The sequence below is a fragment of the Anas platyrhynchos genome, chromosome 3, assembly GCF_047663525.1.
Source record: "Anas platyrhynchos isolate ZD024472 breed Pekin duck chromosome 3, IASCAAS_PekinDuck_T2T, whole genome shotgun sequence".
Taxonomy (NCBI): Eukaryota; Metazoa; Chordata; class Aves; order Anseriformes; family Anatidae; genus Anas; species Anas platyrhynchos.
Window position 1 is genome coordinate 97,912,014 of NC_092589.1, and position 26,756 is coordinate 97,938,769.

Here is a 26,756-nt window from a genome sequence, read left to right on the forward strand (position 1 = left end):
GTGTGTTGTAGCAATGGCTTATGAGACGATGAAATATGTGGTCATGACTCTAACTTGTTATTTGTATTCAGTAACATCGTCGACTCTGTACTTTGGAAACTGTATCTTGGAAACTATTAGCAATTATACCTATTGTTTTTTTTCATTAGGGAGTCAATCTGTGGAGGGGAAAGGGGAGGATATTTTTCCTTACTTGCTTGCTCTCCCTTTCTCCTTCACCCCCCCTGTATCCTCCTGGATCACTCTGCCTTCCTCCTTCACCACTCTCTTATCCCCTGAGCTTGTCACAATAGCTCTCCAAGATATTGAATATTTCTGGAATACTCAGAATACCATAGTCTTGTTGTTCTGCCTCATGAATGCACTTCAGGTTCTGCTTAAAGTTAAACAACTACTTGGGAAGCTCATCCGGATATCTGCCCGGAGGCAGGATAGTTGTGGGTGGCAGGGAGTATGGGCGGATATGGGCAGGCATCTAGAGCAGTTGGCACCCCCAGTGTGTTGGAAATTCACCCCTGAACAATGGCAAAATCCTCAAAAACTGGCAGAATGCTTGAAAAAAAGGTGTCATGATTCTGGCAGTTCCAAAGTAACACAAATCATTGTAACGTGCTGGGGCCTGGCTCATGCCTATCGAGCTGCCATTGACACTGCTATCAACTTAGTGACAGACCCTGCGGCCACTCCAAGCCCTGTGACAGATCCAACGGCCACTGTGACCCCTACGGTGGATTCTGCAGCCGCTCCAGCCCCAGCTCCTGCAGCCACTCCAGATCCGGTTCCTGCAGCTGCTCCAGCTCCAGCTCCAGCTCCTGCAGCCGCTCCAGTCCCAGCTCCTGCAGCCGCTCCAGTTCCAGCTCCTGCAGCCGCTCCAGTCCCAGCTCCTGCAGCCGCTCCAGTTCCAGCTCCTGCAGCCGCTCCAGTTCCAGCTCCTGCAGCCGCTCCAGTCCCAGCTCCTGAAGCCGCTCCAGCTCCAGCTCCTGAAGCCGCTCCAGCTCCAGCTCCTGCAGCCACTCCAGCTCCAGTTCCTGCAGCCGCTCCAGCCCCAGCTCCTGAAGCCGCTCCAGCTCCAGCTCCTGAAGCCGCTCCAGCTCCAGCTCCTACTGCTGCTCCAGTCCCAGCTCCTGCAACTGCTCCAGCTCCAGCTCCAGCTCCTGTAGCCGCTACAGCTCCAGTTCCTGCAACTGCTCCAGCTCCTGCAGCCGCTCCAGCTCCTGTGGCCGTGTCAGAGAAACGAGCTGTAGCAGTGCAAGTTGACCCTGCAGAGGGTATTCCAATCCCTGTAACGGGGTCAGAGAAACGAGCAGTAGCAGTGCAAGCTGCCCCTGCAGAGGGTATTCCAACCCCTGTAGCAGACTCTGTAACAAAGTCAGAGAAACGAGCAGTAGCAGTGCAAGCTGCCCCTGTAGAGAAGGTGAAAAAATGGTATAGAGATTCAGGTCATTTAGAACGCAGAGAGTCTTCTGCCAACCCAGGTAAGGCTTCTGCCAAAACTAGGTATAGAGATGACGAAGATGACGACGACGCTGGGCCATCAAGGATTCAGGAGGAGGAAGATGAGGATGCCGAAAAAGCAACAGTAACTACCCGAAGCCTAAACGAGCGCGAGCTACGAGATGTGCGAAAAGATTTTGGTCGCTGTATAGGTGAGCAGCTTGTCACCTGGCTGCTCCGGTGCTGGGACTCTGGAGCCAATTGTGTGGAATTAGACGGCAGGGAAGCCAAGCGGCTGGGATCCCTTGCTCGAGACGCCGGCATTGACAAAGCAATTGCAGATGGAGCACAATCCAACAGCTACCAGCTGGTCTGGAGTAGGACTGATACTGTAACATAGGAGATCTTGTGTTGCTTGTATTGCTGTGTGAAATGTGTGTTGCATCATTCCTTCTTCCTGCTTAATACTACTGTCTGATTAAGGTTAAAAACTTCCCAAATGCTGAGTTAAATAAGGATATTAATGTGTCTGCTATTTGTTTACGTCATGATCAAGACTTTAAAAAGTCTGATTTCTGATTACAGTTACTACCAGTCATTCTTCTGAACTGTTGTGTAAGAATCAGAACATGTGAAACATCTTACAAAAGTTCTAGTTTTACTAGGTTATGTACCAAGTAAAACAATACACAACTTCCAAAACTGTCAAAACTATAGTCCACATGACACTATCTGAAAAAAAAAAAATGGAAGAAATCAGGTTGATTTGTTCTCATTAAAAAAAAGAATAGGTCTTGTTATAAAATGGAAATTAGATAAACCAAATCAAGTCTTAATCATAGAAGTTGTATATAGTCTGAAAAACTGTCCATTACGTTAATGAACTTACTTCTCTTCCAATATTTCTGCAGAAAGGCCTCCAAATTCTTAGTTTTGCAGTACAATATGAAGTTCCAGAGTCAAAATTTGTCCACTGAGAATGCTCTGTCTCTATACCAAAGACATGTCTGGTGGTTGAAGCATCTCTGATGTTCTCAAACTCTCTGTTAAAAGAAGAAAAAGACAGAGTTCTGTTATACTCTACCGTAGCTACTATTTCAAAAATAAACAAATAAATAAATAAACCTGACTAGAATCTTTCCTCTCTGTTCTCCCTACCCTGTGACTTCAAATACTTTTTCTGATGTTAGTGTCATGGAACATACAGTGTTTTCTCTAGCTGATGGTTCCTTGAAGAACTGTGTGCAATTAGGATAAAGTGTGAGGAATCATCTATGTAAAGCAATATGTTACTTTGATATTTGCCAGCATTATATACATCTAAACTTATTTTTTTTGTAAACAGAAAGGCTATACTGAGAATGTTTTAAGAATACCTCTGGAGGTTATCACATCCAACACTCCTGCTCAAGCATTGATGCCTGAGGCAGGTGTCCCAAAAGCAGAGCTTTTGAAGATCTTCAAGGAATAAAAGGCTGATATTAAGAGTTAGAAAATACATGTAGGTGTGTGATTTAAAACAATTTGGTGTCCTAAATTTCTTTGTCATTAAATACAGGCTTAAAAATATTCAGTTTATGTTCACAATATCGAGAAATATTGCTAGTATTTTAAGATAAACGCTACTAATTAGTGCATGGTTGTGCCAAAGTTACTACATAATATATATTCATTTCTAAATTTTTAAATCTTTACATAGAAAAATTACTTCCACTTTCTTTCATACCTTCCTTGTTTTTAAATTTGAAAATTCTAAAATGAAAAATTGAGATGATTGACTGAGCTTTGAAAGTAAAGAGAAGTAATTTATGCTTGATGTGAAAAAGTAAACAGGAACTTCACAGAGTTCAACAAGGGGAAGTGCAAAGTCCTGCAGATGGGGAAGAACAGCCTTATGCATGAGAGCATGCCAGGGGCTGACTGGCTGGAGAGCAGCCTTGTAGAAATGGATGTGGGGGTCCTGCTAGACACCATCTGAACATGAGACAGCAATGGGCCTTTGCCACAAAGAAGGCTAATTGTATGCTTGGCTACATTATGCAAAGTGTTGCTAAAAAGTCAAGAGAGGTGATCCTTTTCCTCTGATCAGCACTGGTGAGGCCACACCTGGAGTACTGTGTCCAGTTCTAGGTTCCATGCTTCCACTACAAGGGAGACATGGATGTACTGGAGAGAGTCTAACAAAGAGCCTGAGGACACTGAAGCATCCCTCCCATGAGGAAAGACTGAGAGAGCTGGAAGTCTTCAGCCTGGAGTAGAGAAGACTTGAGAGATTTATCAGTGTATATACATACTTGAAGGAAGAGTGTAAAGGGGATGAATCCAGGCTCCTTTCAGTGGTTCCCAGTGACTGGACAAGAGGCAATGGGCACAAACTTAAAGACAGGAGGTTCCAACATCAGAAAATACTTTACCCTGCAGATGACTGAGCACTAGCACAGGTTGTCCAGAGAGGTTGTAGTCTCCCTCCTTGAAGATCTTCAGAAACTGCCTGGATGTGGTCCTGGGCAAGTGGCTTTAGGTGTACTTGCTTGAGCAGAAGGGTTGGATGTGATGACCTCCAGAGGTCGCATCCAACCTCAATCGTTCTGTGATTCTCCATTTCTGTGAAATCAGAAGAAAGATGCAAAAAGTATGAAACACTATAAAGCCCTGGGTAAATGTAACCTTATACAAGATCATTTTGAGAGAGCACAAACAGGTCTTTCAAGGGCACACAGAAGCATTTTTCTTTAACGGTATTATGAAAGTTTGGGCAAGTGACTGGATGAATTGAAGCAAAAGTCTAAGGCCTTTAGAAAGAGACTGCAAGGATTAAACATATTCAGGAACAGAGATACTCAAATCACAGATGATACTTTCTTATCCCACATGTTATGGATCTCAGTAGCAGTGGATAATGCTCCACAGCTGTGGATAAAGGAAAAATGAGACAGGATTGAGACAAGATAAAAGTTTCTGACAGGGATTTGTTTAGGCATCTTTTCATCTGCTCTTAGTCTGAATGCTAAAAGATATTTTAAGTAAATTAAAAAATACTGGCAGGTAAAGGTTTTAAGCGTATTAACATGTAAAATTATATATTTATATACACATATATGCACTAAAGTCCCTGGTGTATTTGATTTATATCTAAAATTAATAAATTGTTTCATTAATTTGTGAAATTTATTCTTTTTTTCCCACATGGAAAGATAAAAACAGACAGGCTTGTTTTACAGGGAATTGGATTTATTTTGTTTTGACAGCATGTCATACAACCACCATCTGTTAAAAAAACACTTGACAGTTCATTGGGGAAAGTAGAAGGTAAAACTCAAGCAATGTTTAGCAAGGACTGTAGACATCCAGGAAGATGTGCTGAGTTCCAGACAGATGATACCTGCTCCATTTCAAGAGGCAGTATTTCTCTGGGTAAATGGCAGCCTGATACTGATGTGAGAATGTGTTGACAGGGGAAAGTAGTGTCTGAGAGGAAAATTTTGCAAAGAAGAGCTTCCATCTGGGGAGATCATTTCATTCAGTAGTATAAGTAAGGTTTCAGTCAACATTTCCTGGTGTCCAAAACAAAATACTTACGCATTTTGTATATGTGTTTGTAAAAGTTTCACTGCAATGCGTTTCCACTTAAAACATGATAGGAAATGCAGTGCTCTCTACCTGGTACTACAGTGGTTATAAGTTGTTTCAGTTTTAGTGAACTTGGTATGTTGAATAACTGTTTCTGTCAAATTCCTTATTTTCATTTTTTTGGTGATTAAGTAGTCAAAATTGAACCCCACTCTCAGTAACAAAGCTACATTTCTGTGCCAAAAGTAATAAATGTTTATTTTTTTGCTTGTTTATTTTTTACTGAAAAATGGAAGAATTGCTAGTAGGAAGTTTATTTATTTTAAGGAACACAAGCAGGCTGTTTATTTAGCAAAATTATTATTTTTTTACTATAAAAGCATTTCAATGCTGACAGTTCCTGAGAAACTACAAAATTAAACTCTCAGATTAAAATGCATGTTTACCAGGTACTAGAAACTTGTCATGAAAGCCCTTATTCACAAACACACACAAATCTTTATTAATCCAAGTGAAACTAGCAGGATTGGGCTCTTGGTTGAAGTGTTTTCAGGATGGTGACTTGTAGTTGTTTGTTTTTTTTTTTGTCAAGCTGGACTGGATTTTTACTCAATTTTTATTTATTTTTCAGCATTATTATTATTATTATGTAGAGTATATTGCTAATTAACTTATAAAAAGAAATATTTCTGGACAGAGAATATACAATAAGTAGTGTTAAAAAATAATGCAAAAATTAGGTGGTTCCTTTCCTTTTGTATATTTTTAAAACATTCTATATACCAAAAACAGAAAAGAAACATAACTAATCTTAAAATATACTGTAATTGTTGCAGTTTCTCTATTATAAGAAGAAGCTATCTTCTTCAAAATGTTCAAATCAAGCATTTTGGTACTTCCAAGAGCTTTGTCCTTAGTTCCTGAATTAATTTTTTGTAGTGCTGCAGTGCAGGGTTTTTGTTTGCTTGTTTGTTTGTTTGTTTGTTTGTTTTGTTTTGTTTTATCTTTAGGTCTCTTGTAAAACATTAGTTTTCATATAAATTAATAGTCTCTGATGCTGCTGAAGATTTATACCTCTTACCATTTGACTGTACATATCCTGCTTGTCACCATTCTTTCTGACACTATTCAATTTGAAATTACATCACTGTGTAGGAAAACCAACCAGTTTTTACATCTGATCTCTTCTCACCTTTCACTCATAATGCTGTCATCTGTAATCCACTCAGGCTTCTGTAATTTATTTTGTGCAGCTAAAATATTACAACCAATTATTATTGTTGTTGTTGTTGTTGTTGTTGTTATTATTATTATTATTCAGGAAGAACATTCTACCTTGTTATTAATGGTTTTCCCAAAATCTTTTAAGATGAAAATGAGATCCACAAATTTCAAGTAGCTCTATACTTTTGTGGAGAAAACAGAAAGACAGTCTTCCTATGCATATACACACATATGTGTAGAAAGAAAGTGTATGCATTAAGCCTTGTGCTCCCTTACTTTTTTTCTTTACGACTAATTACTTTTAATTACACATATTCCTTAAGCAGTTTTTTACAAATTCAGAATTAAAAAGTGAAAATTGAATGCTCAATTAATTTTGAGTTTTGAGAGGACTACATAACTGATATTAAATTAAATGCCTGACAATCCAGAATGGACAAAAGGAATGGAAGAGTGTAGGCCATCTTCTCATTTCTCTCTTAACTGAAAACACAAAAAAAAGAAATTTTAAAGCTCGATTTCATATACAGATATTCACCTGGTTACAAACACATCACTCTTTGGGGTTTTCTGTATGTTTTTTTAGATGAACTATATCATAAAAATATTTATGCATTACAGTGTTACAGTTGGGATCTTAGCTTTTGTATGTTTCAAGTCTTATGGACAGAAGCTTAAGGGAGATATAATTTTCTCAAAGTGTAGTCTCACAATGCCAAGTTGTGAATATTTCAGGAGGTGACTTTGTGAATGTTGTTTTCCCTGTCTGAGAGAAGTCATGGATACTAGGGCATACATAAAATGATGACTGACTATGGGAAATCAATCCATCAATCAATCCCAGAAGAAAAACGTTTGATTTTTTTTTAATCATAACTAAAGAAAATAAACAGTACATCCAAGAACTCAATTATATGAGGCTTATTTTTTTGTCAAAATTCATATTGTTTCAAGAAAAATAAATATTAATATGCATATGGTTAGATTCTGGCCATATATGGGAAAATTGATGAGTCATCTCGTCAATTATCCATGACTAAATTTTTTTTTTTTTTACCTTTTTTTTGCAGTGACCCAAGGTGGAGATGCAGTTGCATCTGATACATGTCCTGATCCTGGAATTCCTGAGAATGGGAAAAGGGTGGGCTCTGACTTCAGGTAGGCACGTTTAGATGTATTTGTGACTAAGAAGATATTTATAGGTACAGAACATGCAGCTGCAGATATTCATTCTCTCTGTAGTTCTGAATGTGTTGAGTCTTTGTCAAAATAGTTCCGGTCTACTGCAGCTCTTGATTGTTTTATGCTTTCATTTCTTCTTTTAAATTAATTCATTTTAAAAAGGGATTTTAGAACCTAATAATCTTGTCTGTGTATGAAAAGGCAGAACTGTCTGGAGAGTATAGAAGAGGGAACAGAGAGAATTGTTTGTTTTCCCACTATATAAAAGTTGTTAAAAGGCTTGGAAAACATGGCAACTTCATTGTCTGAGAAAGGGATGTATGTTGTCTCCTTGCTTTGTTTGTTTTCAGACTATGTTTTTATTCATTAAAAAAAGAAGATGAGGTCAAATAGACTCCTGTCTATTCATCTGTCCTAGATGAAGGTTTTTCTTTCCCTCTTGGGGAAAAAAAAGCCAAGACTTCAAGGTGTTGCAGAGAAGAGAGTCAAAGCAAGGAGATGGAACCTTCAGCTCAAGCAGAGATTTATAAATTACTCAGCAGGGAATGGACAACCAGACCTAATAAGGAATGGAAAGGAAAACTTTATAGGAATTAGAAGAAATTGTGGAAAGGTCTCTGCAACTCCAGAGCAGGTTAATCAAGCTTATTGTTCCTGTTCGAAGCAAGAGCATAATGGACAGGGGAAGAATCATTTAAAAAATCATTCTACTTCTGACTAACCTTCTTTGGATTTTTCTCAATTTACCCTCAAAGGAGTTTGAGAACTCATAAACAACTCCAATGTTAAGAGAATCAGTTGTATGCAAAGTCATGATTTCATTACCGACTGGACAATACTTAAATGTATTTTAAAAATAATAAACTGAAATAAGCTTTTCAATAAATAGGATAAAATATTATAGAAACATCCAGCAGATGTTTACTGTTATCTGTTCTATATATTGTGATTCAGCTTGGCATGTACAGCTGCTGCAAAGGAAACTGTAAGCTACAAAAATATAATATGCCACTCCTCTCTGAAGGTCTGTTGTTTTATTAAAACAAATGCAAGTTTTATCTAGGCCTTAATTAATGCTTGATGTGTTGAGGAGAGAAACATCAGTTGGAAGAAGACTGGGTAAAAATGGGATACTAAAATCTAGTTATTTCTCAAGATGTTGTGGGATGTCTGTGTGTATTCACCTTAGTGAAACCTGCATAAATTTGCTGAAATTTTGAAGAGTATTTTATTTTAATATCTGTAAAAATATGCACCAGTTTTCCTCCTCTGTTTTAGCACTCTCCTCATTACATAAAGGGTACAGAGCATACCTCTTTTTCTGAATTCCTCCAAATACTTAGCAGAACAAATAGCAATAGGAAACATCTAGAATCACTCTGCTACTAGTGGAGAGAAACAAGCATCTCTAGAAAGATGTAACCTCTTAGCTTAAATGTTTAATGCAAAATAGAATGAACTCACACTGGAAGTGAATTCTCAGTCCATTAACTATAGATATGAGTGAGTTCAGCAGGTCAGGAAGGTGAGTATGTGACATACAACAAGTGGCTGAGAGAGTTGGGTTTGCTCAGCCTCAACAGAATCTCAAAGATACTGTTGCTATCTACATCTACTAAAGAGGAGGGTGCAGAGAAGAGAAAGCTGGATTCTTCTCAGAGGTGCACAGCAACAACAGTAGAGGCAATGGACACAAGCTGGGGCATGGGAAATTCCTATTAGATACAGGATTATTTAATTTATATATATATGCATATATATAGTGTGTGAAGATGGTCAAACACTAGAGAAGGTTTTCAAGAGAGTTTATGAAATCCGGGGAGGCATCCAGTGCTTAGCTGAACACGGTTCTGAGCTCACTGTCCTAACTAAACTTGCTTGGAGTAGGTGTCTCTAGATTAAATGTCCTCCAGAGGCCTCTTTCACGACATGCATCTCAGAGTCCTGAGGGAACTGGCTGATGTAGTTGACAAGCCTTTCTCCATCATACTTGAAAAGTCAGACCAGTCAGGTGAAGTCCCTGGTGACTGAAAAAAGGGAAACATCACTCTCATTTTTAAAAAGAAGGACCTGGGGAACTCCAGACTGGTGAGCCTCACCTCTGTGAAGGAAGACCATCGAACAGATTGTCCTGGAAGCAATGTCAAAGCACATGCAAGACAATGAGGTGATATAAGACAGCCAGCACAGCTTCACCAAGAACAAATTATGCCTGACCAATTTGGTGGCCTTCTATGATGGAGTGACTGCATCAGTCAACAAGGAAAAACCAACCAATGCCATCTACCTGGACTTCTGTACAGTTTTTGACACAGTCCCACATGACATCTTGATCTCCAAATTGGAGAGAAATTGATTTGAAGGGTAGACCATTGAGTGGATAAAGGCTCTTGAAGGCTCTAGCCAGTGTGGTCAGTGATGTCCAGGTGGAGGCTGGTGACGAGCGGTGTGCCTCAGGAGTCTAACTTAGGATCAGTGCTGTTTAATATCTTTATCAACGACATAGAGAATGGGATTGATTGTACCCTAAGCAAGATTGCAGAAGACACCAAGCTGAGTGGTGCAGTTGATGCAACAGAAGGAAGGGATGCCATCCAGAGGGATCTGGACAGGCTTGAGAAATGGGCCTATGTGTACCTAATGAGGTTCAACAAATTCAAGTGCAAGGCACTGCACCTGGGTTGGGGTGATCCCAAAGACAAGGACAGACTGGAAGAACTTATGAAGAGCAGCCCTGCAGAAAAGGACGTGGGTGTTCTGGTGGATAAAAATATTGACATAAGCCAGCAGTGCACACTTACAGCCCAGAAGGCCAACAGCATCTTGGGCTGCATCAACAGAGGACAGCAGGTTGAGGGAGGTGATTGACCCCCACTGCTCTGCCCTTGTGAGGTCCCACTTGGAGTCCTGCATCCAGGTCAGGTGCCTGCCACACAAGAATAATGTTGATTTATTAGAACGGGTCCAGAGGAGAGCAAGGAAGATGTTCAGAGGGCTGCAGCACCTCTCGTATGAGGAAAAGCTGAGAGAGCTGGGACTGTTCAGCCTGGAGAAAAGAAAGCTCAGCGGTGACGTTATTGCAGCTTTTCAGTACCTAAAGGGGGCTTTTAAAAAAGATGGAGTGTGACTTCTTTTTTTTTGTTTTGCTCAGGAAGACAATGACAAGACGAGGGGGAATAGTTTTAACAAAAACTATTATGTAGAGGGGAGATTTAGATTAGAGGTTAGGAGGAAATTCTTCCCTCAGAAGTTGGTGAGGCACTGGCACAGGTTGCCTGGAGAAGCTGTGGATGCCCCATCCCTGGAAGTGTTCAAGGCCAAGGATGAGGCCCTGGACAACCTGGTCTAGTGGGTAGCATCCCTGCCTATTTCAGGAGATTGGAACTAGGTGGTCTTTAAGGTCACCACCATCCTAAGCCATTCTATGTTTCCAAGATTCTATAATTCTATGATTCTTTCAACGTGATTTATTCTATGAATCTATGAATCTTGTGCAGATTTTAAGTGTTTATGTTATGTTTGTTATACAGAATGGGCTGAGCAGACTCTCATCCATCTAGTTATGGTCCAAATCAGCAGCGTATGAGCAATCATTAAGCAATGACTGCACATGGATTGTTAAGCTGGAAGATAGGAAAAAGAATAAGTTTCTCTTCTCCTCTAGCTGTAGCCTGGGTTTGGAAGAGAAAGGGATCTAAAATTATTTTGATGAAACAGGTGTAAACATCCGAAAACTGGGAGAGCTCAACATGAAATGAGCATGAAATTCTCAAGAGGGAAAGCCCCAAAGAACCTTAAAGTTCAAAGTATATTTTAAGATATCTGAGACCATCTAATGTCAAAGAACCCCAACAAACATACATAACTGTATTATGCTGACAACCTCTTATGACTGAATGTAAGTAATCTTAAAAGATTACTCTTATGGGCAATGCTTACTCAACTGACAGAGCAAGGCTATTTACCTCCTTCCTCCACCCCATTCATCCTCTAATAATACTTTCCTTTCACCTAATTCATCTTCCTGTTTACAAGGAAAAGTGAACATATAAAGTGTTCAAAACTAGCAAAAGAAACATCATGTAAGAGATGATAAATAAAACATATCAATATGATATGTTGATCACTTATTATTTCTCTGCATATTGTGGGTCTTCAATTCTGAGACAAAAAAAAAAAAGAAAAAAGTATTTTGTTTCTAAACCCTATTTGTTATCTGAAAGCTAATTATGTACCGGCAAATGTTTTTCATATCTATTTAAAAGCTATCTTAGCTATTTTAAAGTGTAGCTATCTATGTCTAGTTTGATATTTAAATAAGAGAATTTGGCTGGAATTTAGTTTTTCTTTCTCTGAAATGAAAAATTAAGCTCTTCTATATTTAAGGGAATAATACTATTGCTTGCATGCCTCTAGTGCAATGAAAATAAAACACTGTGGAGGCAAGAGTTTTTCTTTTCTTTTCTATTAAGAGTTGAATATAGACACCAGAAGGAGCTATTGTTCTTGTCAGAAGAGTGCCAATGTAGATATTAATCTGAACTGAGACATATGAAAATGCACATTATTCAAAATCTTTTCCAGTCTGCTGAAAGACGTGTTGTGAGTGGGACTGATGGAAGGGCAGAGGGTTTATTTTCAAGTCAGCCTCATAGCCAACTGTATCAGTGATGACAAGTTCTTTGAAAAGGGTTTCATTGTTTTCAGCACAATAATGGCATTCTTTCTAATATCATGACGCAGAAAAAAGTTATTGAAATATTAACCTTTTCATTCTGTCCTTCTGCCACGCTTTTACTGTGTTCATTCAGGAAGCAGGAGAAACAATTTTCCATGATTTCAAAGAACCCAGTGGATATTTGGAATCATTTTGAGGGAGAAATGGCAACTCAGACATTGCTAGACAAACGAGGACATAATAAATGCAATTTTTGGGTCAATATTACGTTTTATTTTTGTGGGAGATCTGAAAACAACAGAACTTTTAAATGAAATCTGAAATGGATATAAATAATTACATTTCTGCTCCCCTTAAACATTGCATGCACATAATGTATATATGTAAGGCACATGGCATTGTGAAAATACAATCACCCTGTACAATTCCACTGGCATGTGTAACAAAAATAACTTTTAAATTTTCAAAACTCTTTAAAAAATAAATAAGCATCCTGTTCCTATAATTTATTACAGATCTTTTTTCATATTAAAATGGCTTCTTTCAGTAAAATCCTAACTTTTTTAATAATTCAAATTTTTGCTTTTATGTAGTTCCATTCAAAATAGAAGGAAAAAATGGAGAAACTAATTTCTCCCTGTTGAAATACACATAGAGAATTTACCAAAACAAAGCGAAACACTTCCAGTGTCAAAGTTTTGCTCAGCAAACAGGAAGGTAAAGACGAGAACAAAAGAAATGTAAAACCTTCATTTTTAACAACTGGAGATTAAGTGAATTAATCATTCCCTTTGAAACTGCAGATCAAATTATTTGATATACTGCTTTAAAAGGACTCCTCATTTTTGTACCGAAAAATGTCAAGCAGAATCAACAGGAGACTCAGCAATTCTGACATTGCTTAGAGGATAAGTGTAGACCGTGTGGTCCAGATGCATCACATCCCCTGAGATACTTATTTAGATAGATCTGATTGTCTGGAAACAGAAAATACTTTAGTGACTCAGCTCACCTAAGCTTCCTCAGTATCAACTGTTCTCTTAAATTTCTAGTTATATGTCTTGATCCAGATATCTGTAATGTATATATTATATAATATGTATGTATATATATATATATATGCATTTTATTATTCATTCCTCATACCATCAAATTAGTATACAAACTAGAAACACCAACAACAAACAAAAAAACACCTTAATCTCATCCCTTCATGATATTGTCTTAATTGCATTTCAGACATGGATGCAATTTTTATATCTCTTTCCTTCTTTATATATATTACAATCTGGCAGCCTGTACCTCCATTCCTCAATACTTAGAAATTTTCTTCAGGATATGTTTTCAATAGCATTTTGATTATTTTTGCAAGCCTTTGCAGAATTAAAATTACATTCAAAAATACTCTTATGGAAAGTATCAGTTGTTAGATTGATGGAATAGACCTGATTTTTCACAATAGGTGCTTCAAAAAGGATGGATCTTACCTGATATTAAAGCAAGTTTAATGAACAATGTAGCCATACATAGACCATGTCTAGAACTATCTCAGTCATTCTAGTAAGACCCATGACTGCTCCTCTGTAGCCTATCAAAATTTAATTCGAATTTTTGAAATAAGTTTCAAAAGATTGTACATGTTAATGCCTTTAGCTGGCATTCAAGTTTCTCTCCACCCTGAACTCTAGCACTGAGGAGCTTTTGAGTACTTCATGTTTCTACCTTGCTCTTCAACTTGATGATTTTGCTAGATTTTTTGGTTATTTTTAATATGTTACAGTCAACATGTTGTGGGTTTGTGTGTGTGTGTGTCACTTAGCTTTTGCTCAAACATTTCAAAAGATGTTTGAAATGTGTAAAATATATGAAGCTCATGTTATTATTCCTTAGAAACAAGCTATTTCCAGACATTTGGAAAAAAAAATACAATATAGTATATAAATAAATAGCAAAACAAATTAAACCATCAAAGTGTGTGGTTTAAACTAGTAAAATTTTAGGTATCCATATGTTTATTAATAATACATGTTTATCCTTGCATTTATTCATTTGAGGGGTGTATTTGGAATCATGCTTAGTCACTTCTTCCAAAGGTTTTACTGTTCTAAAGGACAGTAGATTATGGCAAATATAAAATGAAATTTTAGAAAATTGTTTAAGTCTTCAAGGATTTCATGCATTTCCTATGACATATGGAAGGAAGGGGCCAGTGCTTTCCTAGATTTGTAACATAGAATCATAGAATATCCTGAGTTGGAAGGGACCCTTAAGGATCATTGAGTCCAACTCTTGACACCGCACAGGTCTACCCAAAAGTTCAGACCATGTGACTAAGTGCACAGTCCAATCTCTTCTTAAATTCAGACAGGCTCGGTACAGTGACCACTTCCCTGGGGAGCCTGTTCCAGTGTGCAACCACTCTCTCTGTGAAGAACCCCCTCCTGATGTCAAGCCTAAATTTCCCCTGCCTCAGCTTAACCCCGTTCCCGCGGGTCCTGTCACTGGTGTTAATGGAGAAAAGGTCTCCTGCCTCTCGACACCCCCTTACGAGGAAGTTGTAGACTGTGATGAGGTCTCCCCTCAGCCTCCTCTTCTCCAGGCTGATCAGGCCCAGTGCCCTCAGCCGTTCCTCGTACGTCTTCCCCTCCAGGCCTTTCACCATCTTCGTAGCCCTCCTCTGGACACTCTCCAACAGTTTCATGTCCTTTTTATACTGTGGTGCCCAGAACTGCACACAGTACTCGAGGTGAGGCCGCACCAGCGCAGAGTAGAGCGGGACAATCACCTCCCTTGACCTACTAGTGATGCCGTGCTTGATGCACCCCAGGACACGGTTGGCCCTCCTGGCTGCCAGGGCTCACTGCTGGCTCATATTCAACTTGCTGTCTACCACGACCCGACCCCCAGATCCCTCTCTTCTAGGCTGCTCTCCAGCGTCTCATCGCCCAGTCTGTACGTGCAGCAAGGGTTTCCCCGTCCCAGGTGCAGGACCCGGCACTTGCTCTTATTGAACTTCATTCGGTTGGTGATCGCCCAGCTCTCCAACCTATCCAGATCCCTCTGCAAGGCCTTTCCACCCTCATTCGAGTCAACAACTCCTCCAAGTTTGGTGTCATCAGCAAACTTGCTCAAAATACCTTCTATTCCTACATCCAGATCGTTAATAAAAATATTGAAAAGTACCGGCCCTAAAATGGAGCCTTGAGGGACCCCACTGGTGACCGCCCACCAGCCTGACGCAGCCCCATTTACCATAACCCTTTGGGCCCTGCCCGTTAGCTAATTGCTCACCCATCGTATGATGTTTTTATTTAGCTGTATGGTGGACATTTTGTCCAGTAGGATCCTATGGGAAACATCTCATTCAAATTTTAAAATATTAATAAAAAAATGATCTATTAAAAGTTTTGTCAAAGAAGTGTTGAAGTACGTCATAGGAAGCAATATAGTATGTCTTTGGGGGGTCCTCTGGAAAGCTAACAGAATAATTGTTCTTGAAGGTAGAAACAAGCAGGCTGCTAGTAAATGAGATTATATTTACTTTTTTCCACAATACAATTTTAACCACTGACCTTCTGATTGCCATCCATCCTAAATATCCTTGGTGTTTATTACTCAGTGACTAGAAGGGCCAGACTGATAAATCTGTTTTATTAACACCACTTAGTTCACAACAAGAGATTATCAGATACAGACTTAAAAGTGCAAGAAAGCTAATAGTAAATAGGATTATTGTGGTGGGGAACAAAGAATGTCACAAATAATTGGAATGCTAAGAAATAAGTTGAAGCAGAAATTTAAATACTGTTTTGGAAAACTCTCTGAGATACAGTGACACTGTATAGTTTATGAATTCTACATACATTTTGGTCATCATTGTTCGGAATGAAATTCTTCAGACAAAATGTTAGAAAATTTCAGAGTTGCAAATGTATCAGCAGTACTTCAATCCTAAGTAGTTCCTGGTAGAAATCCTAAAGTTAGCATTTTACATAGCTTTTTAGCAGGAAAGTTCAACAAAGTTGAGAATGTTTCATGAACTACTACAGTTTACTGAAATTATATTTCCTTGTAATACATGTAAAACAAAATCCTATACCTAACTGCCTAGAATTTCAGAGAAAATTGAGAGGTTGAAATTATTCATGGAGTAAATTTTCTTGCTTGAAAGAACAGTGATTATACATTTTGTTGACAAATGTATCTCTTGATGTATTTTTTGAAGTCATTGCTTAAAGGATGAAAATTAGTATTACAATTACTTTATATTCCTGACCTTATTTCTTTAAATGGTAGACAAAGTGAATACAGTGGAGCCGTTCCCTATAGTTTAAGATGTTTTGTTTGTTTGTTTGCTTCTATTAATATATATAGTAATGATGAACTAGAATTTCCCACCCTAATTTGTTCATTTGGACCTGGAAATACGATCATTTAGTGGAACTTTTTTTTTTTTTTGGGGGGGGGGCGATATTAGGATATATTTTAATTCTTCCATTCTTCCTCCCCTTTCTCTACCAGGGTTGGTGCAAGCGTACAGTTTTCCTGTGAAGATAATTATGTGCTGCAAGGTTCTAAGAGTATCACTTGCCAGAGAGTGACAGATACACTGGCTGCCTGGAGTGACCACAGGCCAATTTGCCGAGGTAGGTGATGCTCTTGGGCACTTTTCCTTAAGTGTGGAAAGGTAATTTATAATTTCTGTACAGAAATGCAATAGAATGATGCTTTAAAGAAATCAGAAATTATTATATATATATATACACACTTTATATATATACATAACAGTATATTTTCAAAGATCTTTCTGTAGCTTGAAACCTGTTAACCAAGTTGATGAACAAAGATGCAGAAACAATATTAAAAAGCTAATTCCCTTTTAACAGTTTAACATTTTACTTCTTCTATAATAAATTTAACTTGTTAAACATTTTAAGTAGAACTAGTTCAGTTTGACTAATTTAAGTAGAACTAATTCAATTGGACTAAATTATAAATGCCCCCCACATTTATGTGTGGGGAGACCTCTTGTTTTTCTGTGGGCTCTTTCATGGGCTCAGACTGCTGCGTGGAGATCTGCTTCGCTGTGGGACCCATGGGCTGCATGGGGACAGCCTGCTCCACCAGGGGCTTCTCTACAGGGTGCAGGGGAACTTCTGCTGCATGCCTGGAGCACCTCCTGCTCTCCTGCTGCACTGATCTTGGGGGCTGCGGGACTGCTCTCTCCTTGCTCTCCCAGCTGCTGTGTCACAGCAGTTGTGTTTTTTCTTTTCTGCTTCCTTAAATATGCTCTCCCAGCAATGTTGTTCCCAGGCTTGGCTCTGGGGAAGAGAACTTGAACAGCAAAAGATGGAAACTTGTGGGTGGAAATTAAGACTGCTTAACAGGTGAAGCAAAGCTGCACATGCAAGGAAACTGCATGTGCAATAAGGAATTTATTCAGTATTTCCCACTGACAGGCAGATGTTTAGCTACTTTCCTGGAAAACAGGGCCTCAGCGCAAGTGACAGTTTCTTGGGAAGACAAATGTTATAACCACAAAAGTGCCTGCTTTCTCCTCCTTTGCCTGAGTTTTTGTTGTAGAGCATGATATCATATGCTATGGAATATACATTTAGTCAGCTGAGGTCACCTGTCCCAGCTGTATTGCCTCACCTCTTTCCCATTCCCAGCCTATGTGATAGGGAAGCAGAGTGAGGTACAGCAAATGACTTGATGTTCTGAACTGTTCAGCAATATCTAAAACACTGGTGTGTTATCAATATTGTTTTAGTCTCAAATCTAAAACAACACCACGTGGACTGCTATGAAGAAAGGTAACTCCATTCCAGCCAGACTCAGTACAAAAGTCTATGTAAGCTCAATAAGAGCTTTTATAAAATTATATGTATTATATATGTATTATATATATACATTATATAATATATAACATATTTAATATAATATAATTTAATGTAATATATAATTATATTATATAATTTAATATATAATTATAACAATGTAAAATATTACATTATATTATATTTATACATTACATTATATTATATTATATAAAAATAAATTATTGCAAGCTATGTAACATGGGTAATGTTACACAGGCACATCCATGTAAAGACTGGACATCTAAAATATAATGCTGTATTTAAAAAGGAAAAATCTAAATAAATTCTCGTAGCAATTGGTTTCACACTAATGTAGAATAATGCATCCACAGAACTCCACTGTTCATTCTTGTGTTTTTTTTTTTTCTCTCTCCTGAATTTATTCTTGCTTTCTAATACACTGTAGAAATGAGATGAAGTAATTTATGCATGGCAAAAGTAATGCTCAGCAAAAAGGGTCTATTTGCTTCTGAATTATCTGTGTGTTGTTACTAGTGTTTGCTGTTCCTTCCAATTTATTATCTGCAAATATCTCTATTATGCTTTACTGCCTCTAGTAAACTGCTAACAAAATAGGATAAATTAGTCCTATACCTCCATTAAAACCTCAGTCCAGAAAACAAGTGGCTTTCCTCAAACATACTTCCAAATTGGAGCTAACATTTCACAACTGTTTGAGGGTTGTTAGATGGCTGCTGGAAGTCATTTCTATGTTTTCTAAGCACAGTAATATTTTTAATGCTGAATGGTTTATAATTCTGATTCAATATTACAATATTGCCTGTGGTGCACGTTTGGGGATGGTAAGAACTGAAAGATACAAATTTTATTTGCATCCCATATTATTCCCAATCCCCTTGCTGAACTTCAAGATGCCCGTACTCCTGGTGCTCACACCAAACATTTAATAATAAAATACATGATACAAAATTATTTGTCACATGCAACCAATCATCAACTTAGCACGGAAAATCTGATAAACTAAACGCAACTACTGTGGGCTTAATGACTTGAAGCCTCAAAGACCTAATGAAGAAGATGAACGTTGCGTTTATCCTGGTGACTTACAAAGCCAACAATGACAAAAATCACAGGAACTGTTATTGTTAGCAAGCACCTTCATTATTTACTCTGAACAGTAGCTATGTTAAGGAGAGTACTGGCCAGTAGGCAGCCAGGATGGCAGCACTCCGAGGTGGCCAGGGCTCAGCAGGGCCCAGCAGCCAGAGCACACCCCACCAGCCCAGCCGCAGGACTAGGACAGCCAAGGACACCACAGTCCTAGCCACCTCCCTAGGGCTGGGACAAGTCAAGTCAGGGACAAGGGCCCATGGGTTGGGGTCAGGATCAACAAAGTCTGTGAGCGAGTACAGATACTGCTGCATCAGAGCTGCAGGCAGATAAATACTCCTGAAGCATTGCTCAGGCAGAGACCAGTAGTCCAATTCCACCCTGAAATGGATCCCCAGGGCACACAACAAAGTGTGGTGGGAGGCCCCAGGTAAAGCTGGTCAGGGCAATTTAGGCCTGTTAGCGACCTCAGGAGCCAAATGGTGCTAATGTAAATGGTCACATTTTATTGAATTCTACATAGAAACCTGCCAGTGATGAATTATTGTAAGTGGGACCCTTAGTACAAGGACATTGAGGCCCTGGAATGTGTCTAGAGGATGGCTATGAAGCTGGTGAAGGGCCTGGAACAAAAGTCCTGTGAGGAGCGGCTGAGGGCACTGGGGTTGTTTAGTCTGGAGAAGAGGATGCTCAGGAGAGACCTCATTGCTCTCTACAACTGCCTGAAAGGAAGGTGTGGGGAGCTGGGGGTCAGCCTCTTCTCGCAGATAATTAGTGATAGGACTAGAGGGAATGGCCTCAAGTTGTGCCAGGGGAGGTTCAGGTTGGAAATTGGGAGACGTTTCTTAGGCACTGGGATGGGTTGCCCAGTGAGGTGGGGGAGTCACAGTCCCTGTGGGTGCTTAAGGAAAGGTTGTACCTTGTTCTTAGCAACATGGTGATCTTGAAGGTCTTTTCCAATCTTTATGGTTCTATGATACACAAGGCTATTTAATTTTTTTTTTTTTTTTTTTTTTTTTTTTTTTAAGCCTGTAATGTTTTGTAGTAATTGCATTTCCTAACCAGGTTTCCAGGCAGAACTTCAGTATTACTTCTTGATTTCTTTCTTGTTTTTTTTTTGTTTGTTTGTTTGTTTGTTTGTTTTTTGTTCTGTTTTTTCTTAGCTGTTTCTTTCCCCTTCACCCACCTTCCCCCGCCCCCCTTTCTTTTTTCTCTCTCAAATAAGAGACAGATAAAAGAGTAAAAATTTGACTGAAAGAAAATTCTGAGAGAAAGGGAGATGTTTCCAAGCCAGGAGAAGAGATGGTATAAACTGTGTTTGTAGGCTTGTTGTCACCAAACTGCACCTCTGATTAGTTCCTACTGTACTTTGTGCTGGATTAATTAAATTAATAATTGTATGATAGCGGGAATGCTAGAGGTAACTAAGAGGTAATATGTGGTGGGATACTTAAATGTGACCAGTTCTTTTTTTCCCCGTACTAAGCACAGCAGATTATTCAGTAAGCCTCAGTGATACTTTGGTAGAATTATCTACGTGTCTTAGGTTTTTTTGGTTTTGGCTTGTACTGAAATTGTTATGGAAAATTTCCTTGTGATGTATCTAAACATGAAGTGAAATTCATAGAACTATATTAGGACAGTCCCTGCCATAAAGGTAACCAAACATTTTCACAGAAAACTGAGTCATATCTGACTCAACGGAATGACTATGCAGTTAGTTCTCAAAGGACCAGTCACAAAGGACCAATGGCTGGTAACAGACTGTGGTGGAAGGACAGAAAGTCTGAAAACAATTTTCCTGTGGTTTTGTTATTTCCACTCATGCTTCCATTAATATCTAAGAAGAGGCTCACAATTTGTACTTTATTCCTCCCAGCAAGTCTGAGAGGTAAGGAAATGCTTCAGAAAATTCAGGAAATTCTTCAGAAAAGATGAAAAGTAATAATTTCCAAAATACCGGAACTATGTTAGATACATTAATCCAACATTCATGAAAAAAAAAAAAAAAAAAAAGACCATTTATTAAGGAATGTGGTCATTTCTACTGCAAGTGCTGGAACTTGTGTAACTGAAGAGTCTAAATTACATCAAAAATTATGCAAATAAGTTCTGAAGTTCAGGTATTTGAAGATATATGGTGTCCAAGTACTTAGAAATGGTGTGGTTTAGACTTGCTTTTTCTTAGTGTGTTGCCACAGTGCTGTGGTACCAAACTCAAGACAGTAGAATTTTAAAAATATTCTGTTACATAACTCCATTTGATTTCTCTGGAAATCGTATCTAAGTATTTTAAAATACCTTGTGATACTACAATATTTTGGGAAACTTAAATGTCTTAGAAATTCTATCCTTAATGCTTTTTGGAAAGTAATTTTCAATATTCATATGGTAATTTAGATTAATTTGCCTAAATCAAAAATTAAAAAAAAATGTAAACATTGGGCTGGTTAAATGAAAAGTGCCAGTATCCTTCCTCTGTATGTAAATGTTCAGGATTTTTTTTTTTTTTTACTAGATTAAATATCTTCCAAGGCAGATTGTTTTAGAGTATTTCAGCATTTTAATTCTTTCCTAAGAAGTTGATATTAGTGCTATGGCATTTTTATAAACTTTGCTTTTGACTGGTTGTTTTAATTAAAATAATCTTGTTCACTGTTTGTCATTTTAGCTAGAACATGTGGTTCTAATTTACGTGGACCAAGTGGGATTATTACATCACCAAATTATCCAGTTCAATATGAAGACAACGCACACTGTGTGTGGGTCATTACAACAACTGATCCAGAAAAGGTATGCTTTTTTTTCTTTGTCTCAATTGAAACTCAGGAATTTTTGATCTGTCTTAAAATTATTTCATACGTATTTGAACAGATGTGTGAACCTGCGAGAGTGTGTGTGTTCATTTAAACATGCAAATGACCAGAAAAGAAATGTTAAGAAAATATCCTGGGATCTAGTGAAGTTAAAAAATATAATAATAAAAAAAATAAAAATCATTTTGATATCTGTGAAAATATCCCCTCAGAGTAATAGGTCTCAGTTACAGTTTCCAAATCATAAATGATTTTTAAATGAAATACATAAAATAAAAATCAAATCAAAATCACGTATTGCTAAATGAGTTAATGGATTTTTCAAGTTGCATCTTGATACATAATCGTCATTCAATCTCTTCACAACTATGAATGATTTTGCATAAAATAGTGGCCATAGTTCAATGTTCTTATTACATAGCGGAGTACCAAGGTACGTATCATGAAAAACAGACAGAAGTATAAAACTATCACACTATCTTACTGTAGAGCAAGTTCTCTGTGAAGAGAAAAGGTGTTTTTCAGTAACAAACTGAACTGTTGTATTTTATTTAGTATGGCAATTAGAGGTGGCTATTTATGAATGACCTTTGACTTATTTAAGTCATTAAATTTTACAGAAACTATTAAGTCACATAGCATTTTTAAATATGGATAAACACTTAAATATGTAAAGTGTCTGACAAATACATCTACTCCACTTTATGTTCAGTAGTATGTAGTCTCTATTTTATTTCGTAAAATGCAATATATATTTTACAGGGGAAAATTTAATTGCACGTTAAAAGTAAATATGTGAAATTTTTATTAAGAGAACAGACTCTCAGTACCTTAACGAAACAGTTTTGAATAAAAACATCTCTAATGTTTCATTCTAATTTTTATTTTCTTGACTTTTCAAAAATATTAATTAAGCATTGTTTTTCATATTCATGGTAAAATGAAGACAGTTACCTGCTCACTGATTGCAAGAGAGTTGAACTATAATAATACAAAAATTGGTACAGACTCTGTGGTGCTATTTATTAAACTGTATAGCATATGTGTTTTCTACGGAGGTTCTGACTTTTTTGTGAAAAGCACCAAACTTTAGCCTACTATAGTAATACACAAATTCTATTCATTTTGTACAATATGTCTCTCAATTGATTTAAGATTTTAGTAGGGTAGAGCTCAATAGCATTAGTGTGGATTGCTCTATTTGATTGACTTGAAAAGGCACTCTAAAGTAGTATTCTGTGGGCAGGCTGATAGTTTATCAGTCACAAGAATGTGCTGAAAAAGCTGCCTACCCAAACTGATCAATTCTTACGTTCAAAATGAAGAGAGATGAATACAAGCTTTCACTGAGGGGGGGGGGGGGGGCGGGGGGGAAATCTATTTAATCCAGCTGGTGGAAGCTGGTAAAGAGCGTTGCTAACAGACAAATTGAGAATCACAATGTAGGAAAAATATGTTAAGCTTTAAGGTTTTTAATTTCAAACTATTTATCAGACATGATGGGTAATAGGGAATTAAGAGTATTTTATTAGCCTTTTTTTTTTATAGCAGTGAAATAGAGGAAGAGCTTTTTCTTCACTTTATGCATCTCAGAAGGATAGAGATTTGCTTTAGGACCATGACGACACTAAATGTGCAGTCTTAAAATCAAACATACTTAAGATATCCAGTATCCTCACATAAATTGCTTTCACGTAATTTCTAAATCATCTTTATTGGTATGCGTCAATACAAATCTAATATATTGAGTTTTCTATCCCCAGATAACTAAATATAGAGTTAACACATATCCTTTGGGATAAAAGGTATAAAAGAAAGTGCTTTTATTTTGTGGACTGTCTTACTCAAATGGAACTTATTTTTCTTTGAAAGAAGTAGTAATAATCTTGCTAGTATTTTGAAACCTGCGAACTTTATTTAAAAAAAAAAAAAAAAATCCATTACAAAAATAATTTTCAGGCTTCCAAAAGAATAAATTGATTTTAAGATGTGCTGAAAGTTGTGCAGAATTTCATCCCTGATTTTTGTTGGAGTTACGAATGACTGACCTCTTGAAATTTGAACGGTGTATTGAAGGTCCGAGCTTATATTGAGGAGCCTACTATTTTGCCCTTCAGGTTTGAAAATATTTATGAAAATGCTTAGGGTATGTACTTCATTTTATTTTCCAAGAACGTAGACAGTTCATGACATCTTACTGTGTATTTTAAATTAGTTTTGGCTTATTGTAGGAGTGAATTTGTGTCCTTTCTTCTGGTTAGTTTATACATAGCATTTTACAAGATAAAGCACTATTTCCTCTTGCCATGACATTCAGTACAGTGTAAAGAATGTCATCTATTTGAAGAGGTGCACTTGCACAAAATAATGGAATTTAATGTGCTGGAATATTTTAAATAATATATGTATTTTTTAAAATAACATGCAACACTTTACAAACTTGGCACTCTGATGCTGGTGGGAGGAGACTATTAAGGAAAATTAAAGCCGATTTCAACTTCCAACAGGGACAGTCATGTAGTTGCAGTTCTTAACCAAACATATCAAGATCATTATTACACATTTTTCTAACATTTATTTGCCTTTTGCTTTTCAACACACAATTCTAAATTAACTTTGGTTCGTCTTCTGTTCAATGGTATGGTATTTCTGTTAGTGCTCTTTTTTTTTGAAGCATTGATTTTCCTCCCATACCATTTATTTCTTTCCTCTGGGTCTCACTATTGTAGCTGCTGATCAGCATCCTATTGAATCCTTTATTAGAGCCTTAGTACTTGTACTAAGCTTTATGTTGCCCTTCTGACTGTCTGTCAAGTACACTGTAAGTTACACAAGTTTTGGGTAACTATGTTTTAGTTGTTCTGTTACGCAGTTTCTCATCTTTTTACAACCAGTTTCTTCGGAGTGCTCTTCTGAGGTCTTACTGATCTGTTGCCATTGTATCTTGTTGTTTTCAGTATATTGCAAGTGTGACTCTATCCCTTACTGTTTACATTCATTTGTCAGGCTGCGCATGTGTGTATATATATATATATATATATATATATATACACATATACATACACACACTTAATGCCTTGGGTCTCCTGCTGCTTTCACTATTCTGTGGTAATGCTGCTAGATGCAGGGGCTCTGGTTTTCAGCTCGATTGTATATAGGTGGGACAGAGTTTTATGTTGTTTCAGCAATGATTCCTAGTCTAGTACAATATTTTCCTGACTGACTGGGCTTATGCATAGTAGACGTGACATGAGCTACAATAGTTCTTAGTTTAATAACCTTGTAAATAAGAAGGGTGTTCCAATTACAGGTGGGTTTGTTATTCTTTTTTGTTTGCTTTCCTGAATAATACACTATCTCAGCAGTACAAAGCATAGATATGAAGTTAAATCTGTTTGGGCCCAGCAGATTTATTTCTCTTAGTTGCCCAAACTGAAAATCCTGGAACTACAGAGAATAAGGGAAGTGTCACATACACTTATATAGAGCTACGCCCTCAGTGTTTAGAATAAACTTGGCATACACCTTAATATAAGAAGGTATTTCTGATTTATTGCCTTTCAAAGCAGATAGTAGGGGAACTTCAGGAGAACATTCTTACTGGGGAAAACCTTCCCTCATTCACAGATAGGGAATCCAAATACTGTTAAGCTTGGTTTTGAGATAAATTCTTTTGAGATAAATTGTTCTTACAAAGTGCCCTGAAACAGCAGTCTTACTAAGTAGCATATAATAATTTATCTATTTATTTTAATGAGACTATCTTGCTAGTTCATGGATTGGTTCAAAGCTTGTGGTAGCTTAGATCTGATCCATTGCTGATGTCCCTTGTTTTAACTTGTACAAAACACAAATCCTCAGATTCTTACTTCAATATAAATAGGAAGCAATAATTTGCAATGAATTCAGAACCTTTGTGTCAATAGACCAGTGTGCTCCAGTTAAATGGCGTTATTGCACATTGTTTAATATTGGAGTGTTATTTAGAAAGCCTGTTTCTTCAAAGCACTGTTACAGACAGGGCACCTCTTCTTTCAGTGTCTGGTCAGACCATGCTGCCACAAGTAATAGGTTGTTTACTAACATGTCACATCTACAGCACTTGCAGTCTCATACTGTTCTCTGGCTGGGGTAGGGATATCTTGCTGAGTATCATATATCTCATCTCTACAGAGAGTACCAGAGTGCTGCCATAGTATTGATTTTTCTCTGTAAAGCTGTACTTTTTCTGTACTATGTTTTTTTGAGCAGCAAAGACCTTAATCACTAAAAATGTGTAGATCTAAGAGATACTTATGCTACGTGTTTGTTTGTTCTTGACAATATACAGGCTCAAACTAGTGCTTTGCTCTAATTCTGTTTCATAAATCCCAGTGTAGATTAACAGAGTGGGGAAAATAGTGAAAGCGTGGTGTTGTATATTCTTTTGTCTTTCACAAAATGTGAACTGAGTTTTGTGCCATTTTTTAAATGTGCTCAGTAGTTTGTGCACATTTGGGTTTTTAAGAAAATACTTGTTACTGTAAAATACTTGGAGAAAAAAAAAAAACAAAACAACTTTACCTTTCCGTTTTGATAAGCTACCTACAAAACAGTTGTACTAAATTAACAAAACATGAGGCTTAACATATAACAGGAACATATTCCTGTTATAGCAAGCCAAAAACAGGTGGTAGTGTATTTTTGTACTATGGGGGCAGGGTGATGTGCCCTCTGGTAGGGCATCTTGGCCTCCCTCCACTACATGTCTACATTTAAGATGTATGTACAGCTTGTTAGGCTCCTAACTTACCAACTGAAGTTAAATATGAAAAAATATTCCTGAAAGCATAGAAATGTAGGGTGAGTAGAGATAGGTAATGTATGTCTGCCTAAAGGAAGTCCCTAATTCTTGGCAAA

General features: G+C 37.5%; 1 protein-coding gene across 2 annotated transcripts in view; it reads left to right on the forward strand.

Annotated features, from left to right (window-relative positions):
• Positions 1–26,756, forward strand: part of CSMD1 (CUB and Sushi multiple domains 1) — a 1,163,917-nt gene that overhangs the window by 775,223 nt on the left and 361,938 nt on the right. For both annotated transcript variants that reach the window (XM_038176472.2, XM_038176473.2), the window contains exons 8-10: positions 7,299–7,386; positions 16,610–16,734; positions 21,713–21,834. In XM_038176472.2, the coding sequence (XP_038032400.1) occupies positions 7,299–7,386; positions 16,610–16,734; positions 21,713–21,834 (335 nt within the window). The remainder of the gene's footprint in view (positions 1–7,298; positions 7,387–16,609; positions 16,735–21,712; positions 21,835–26,756) is intronic.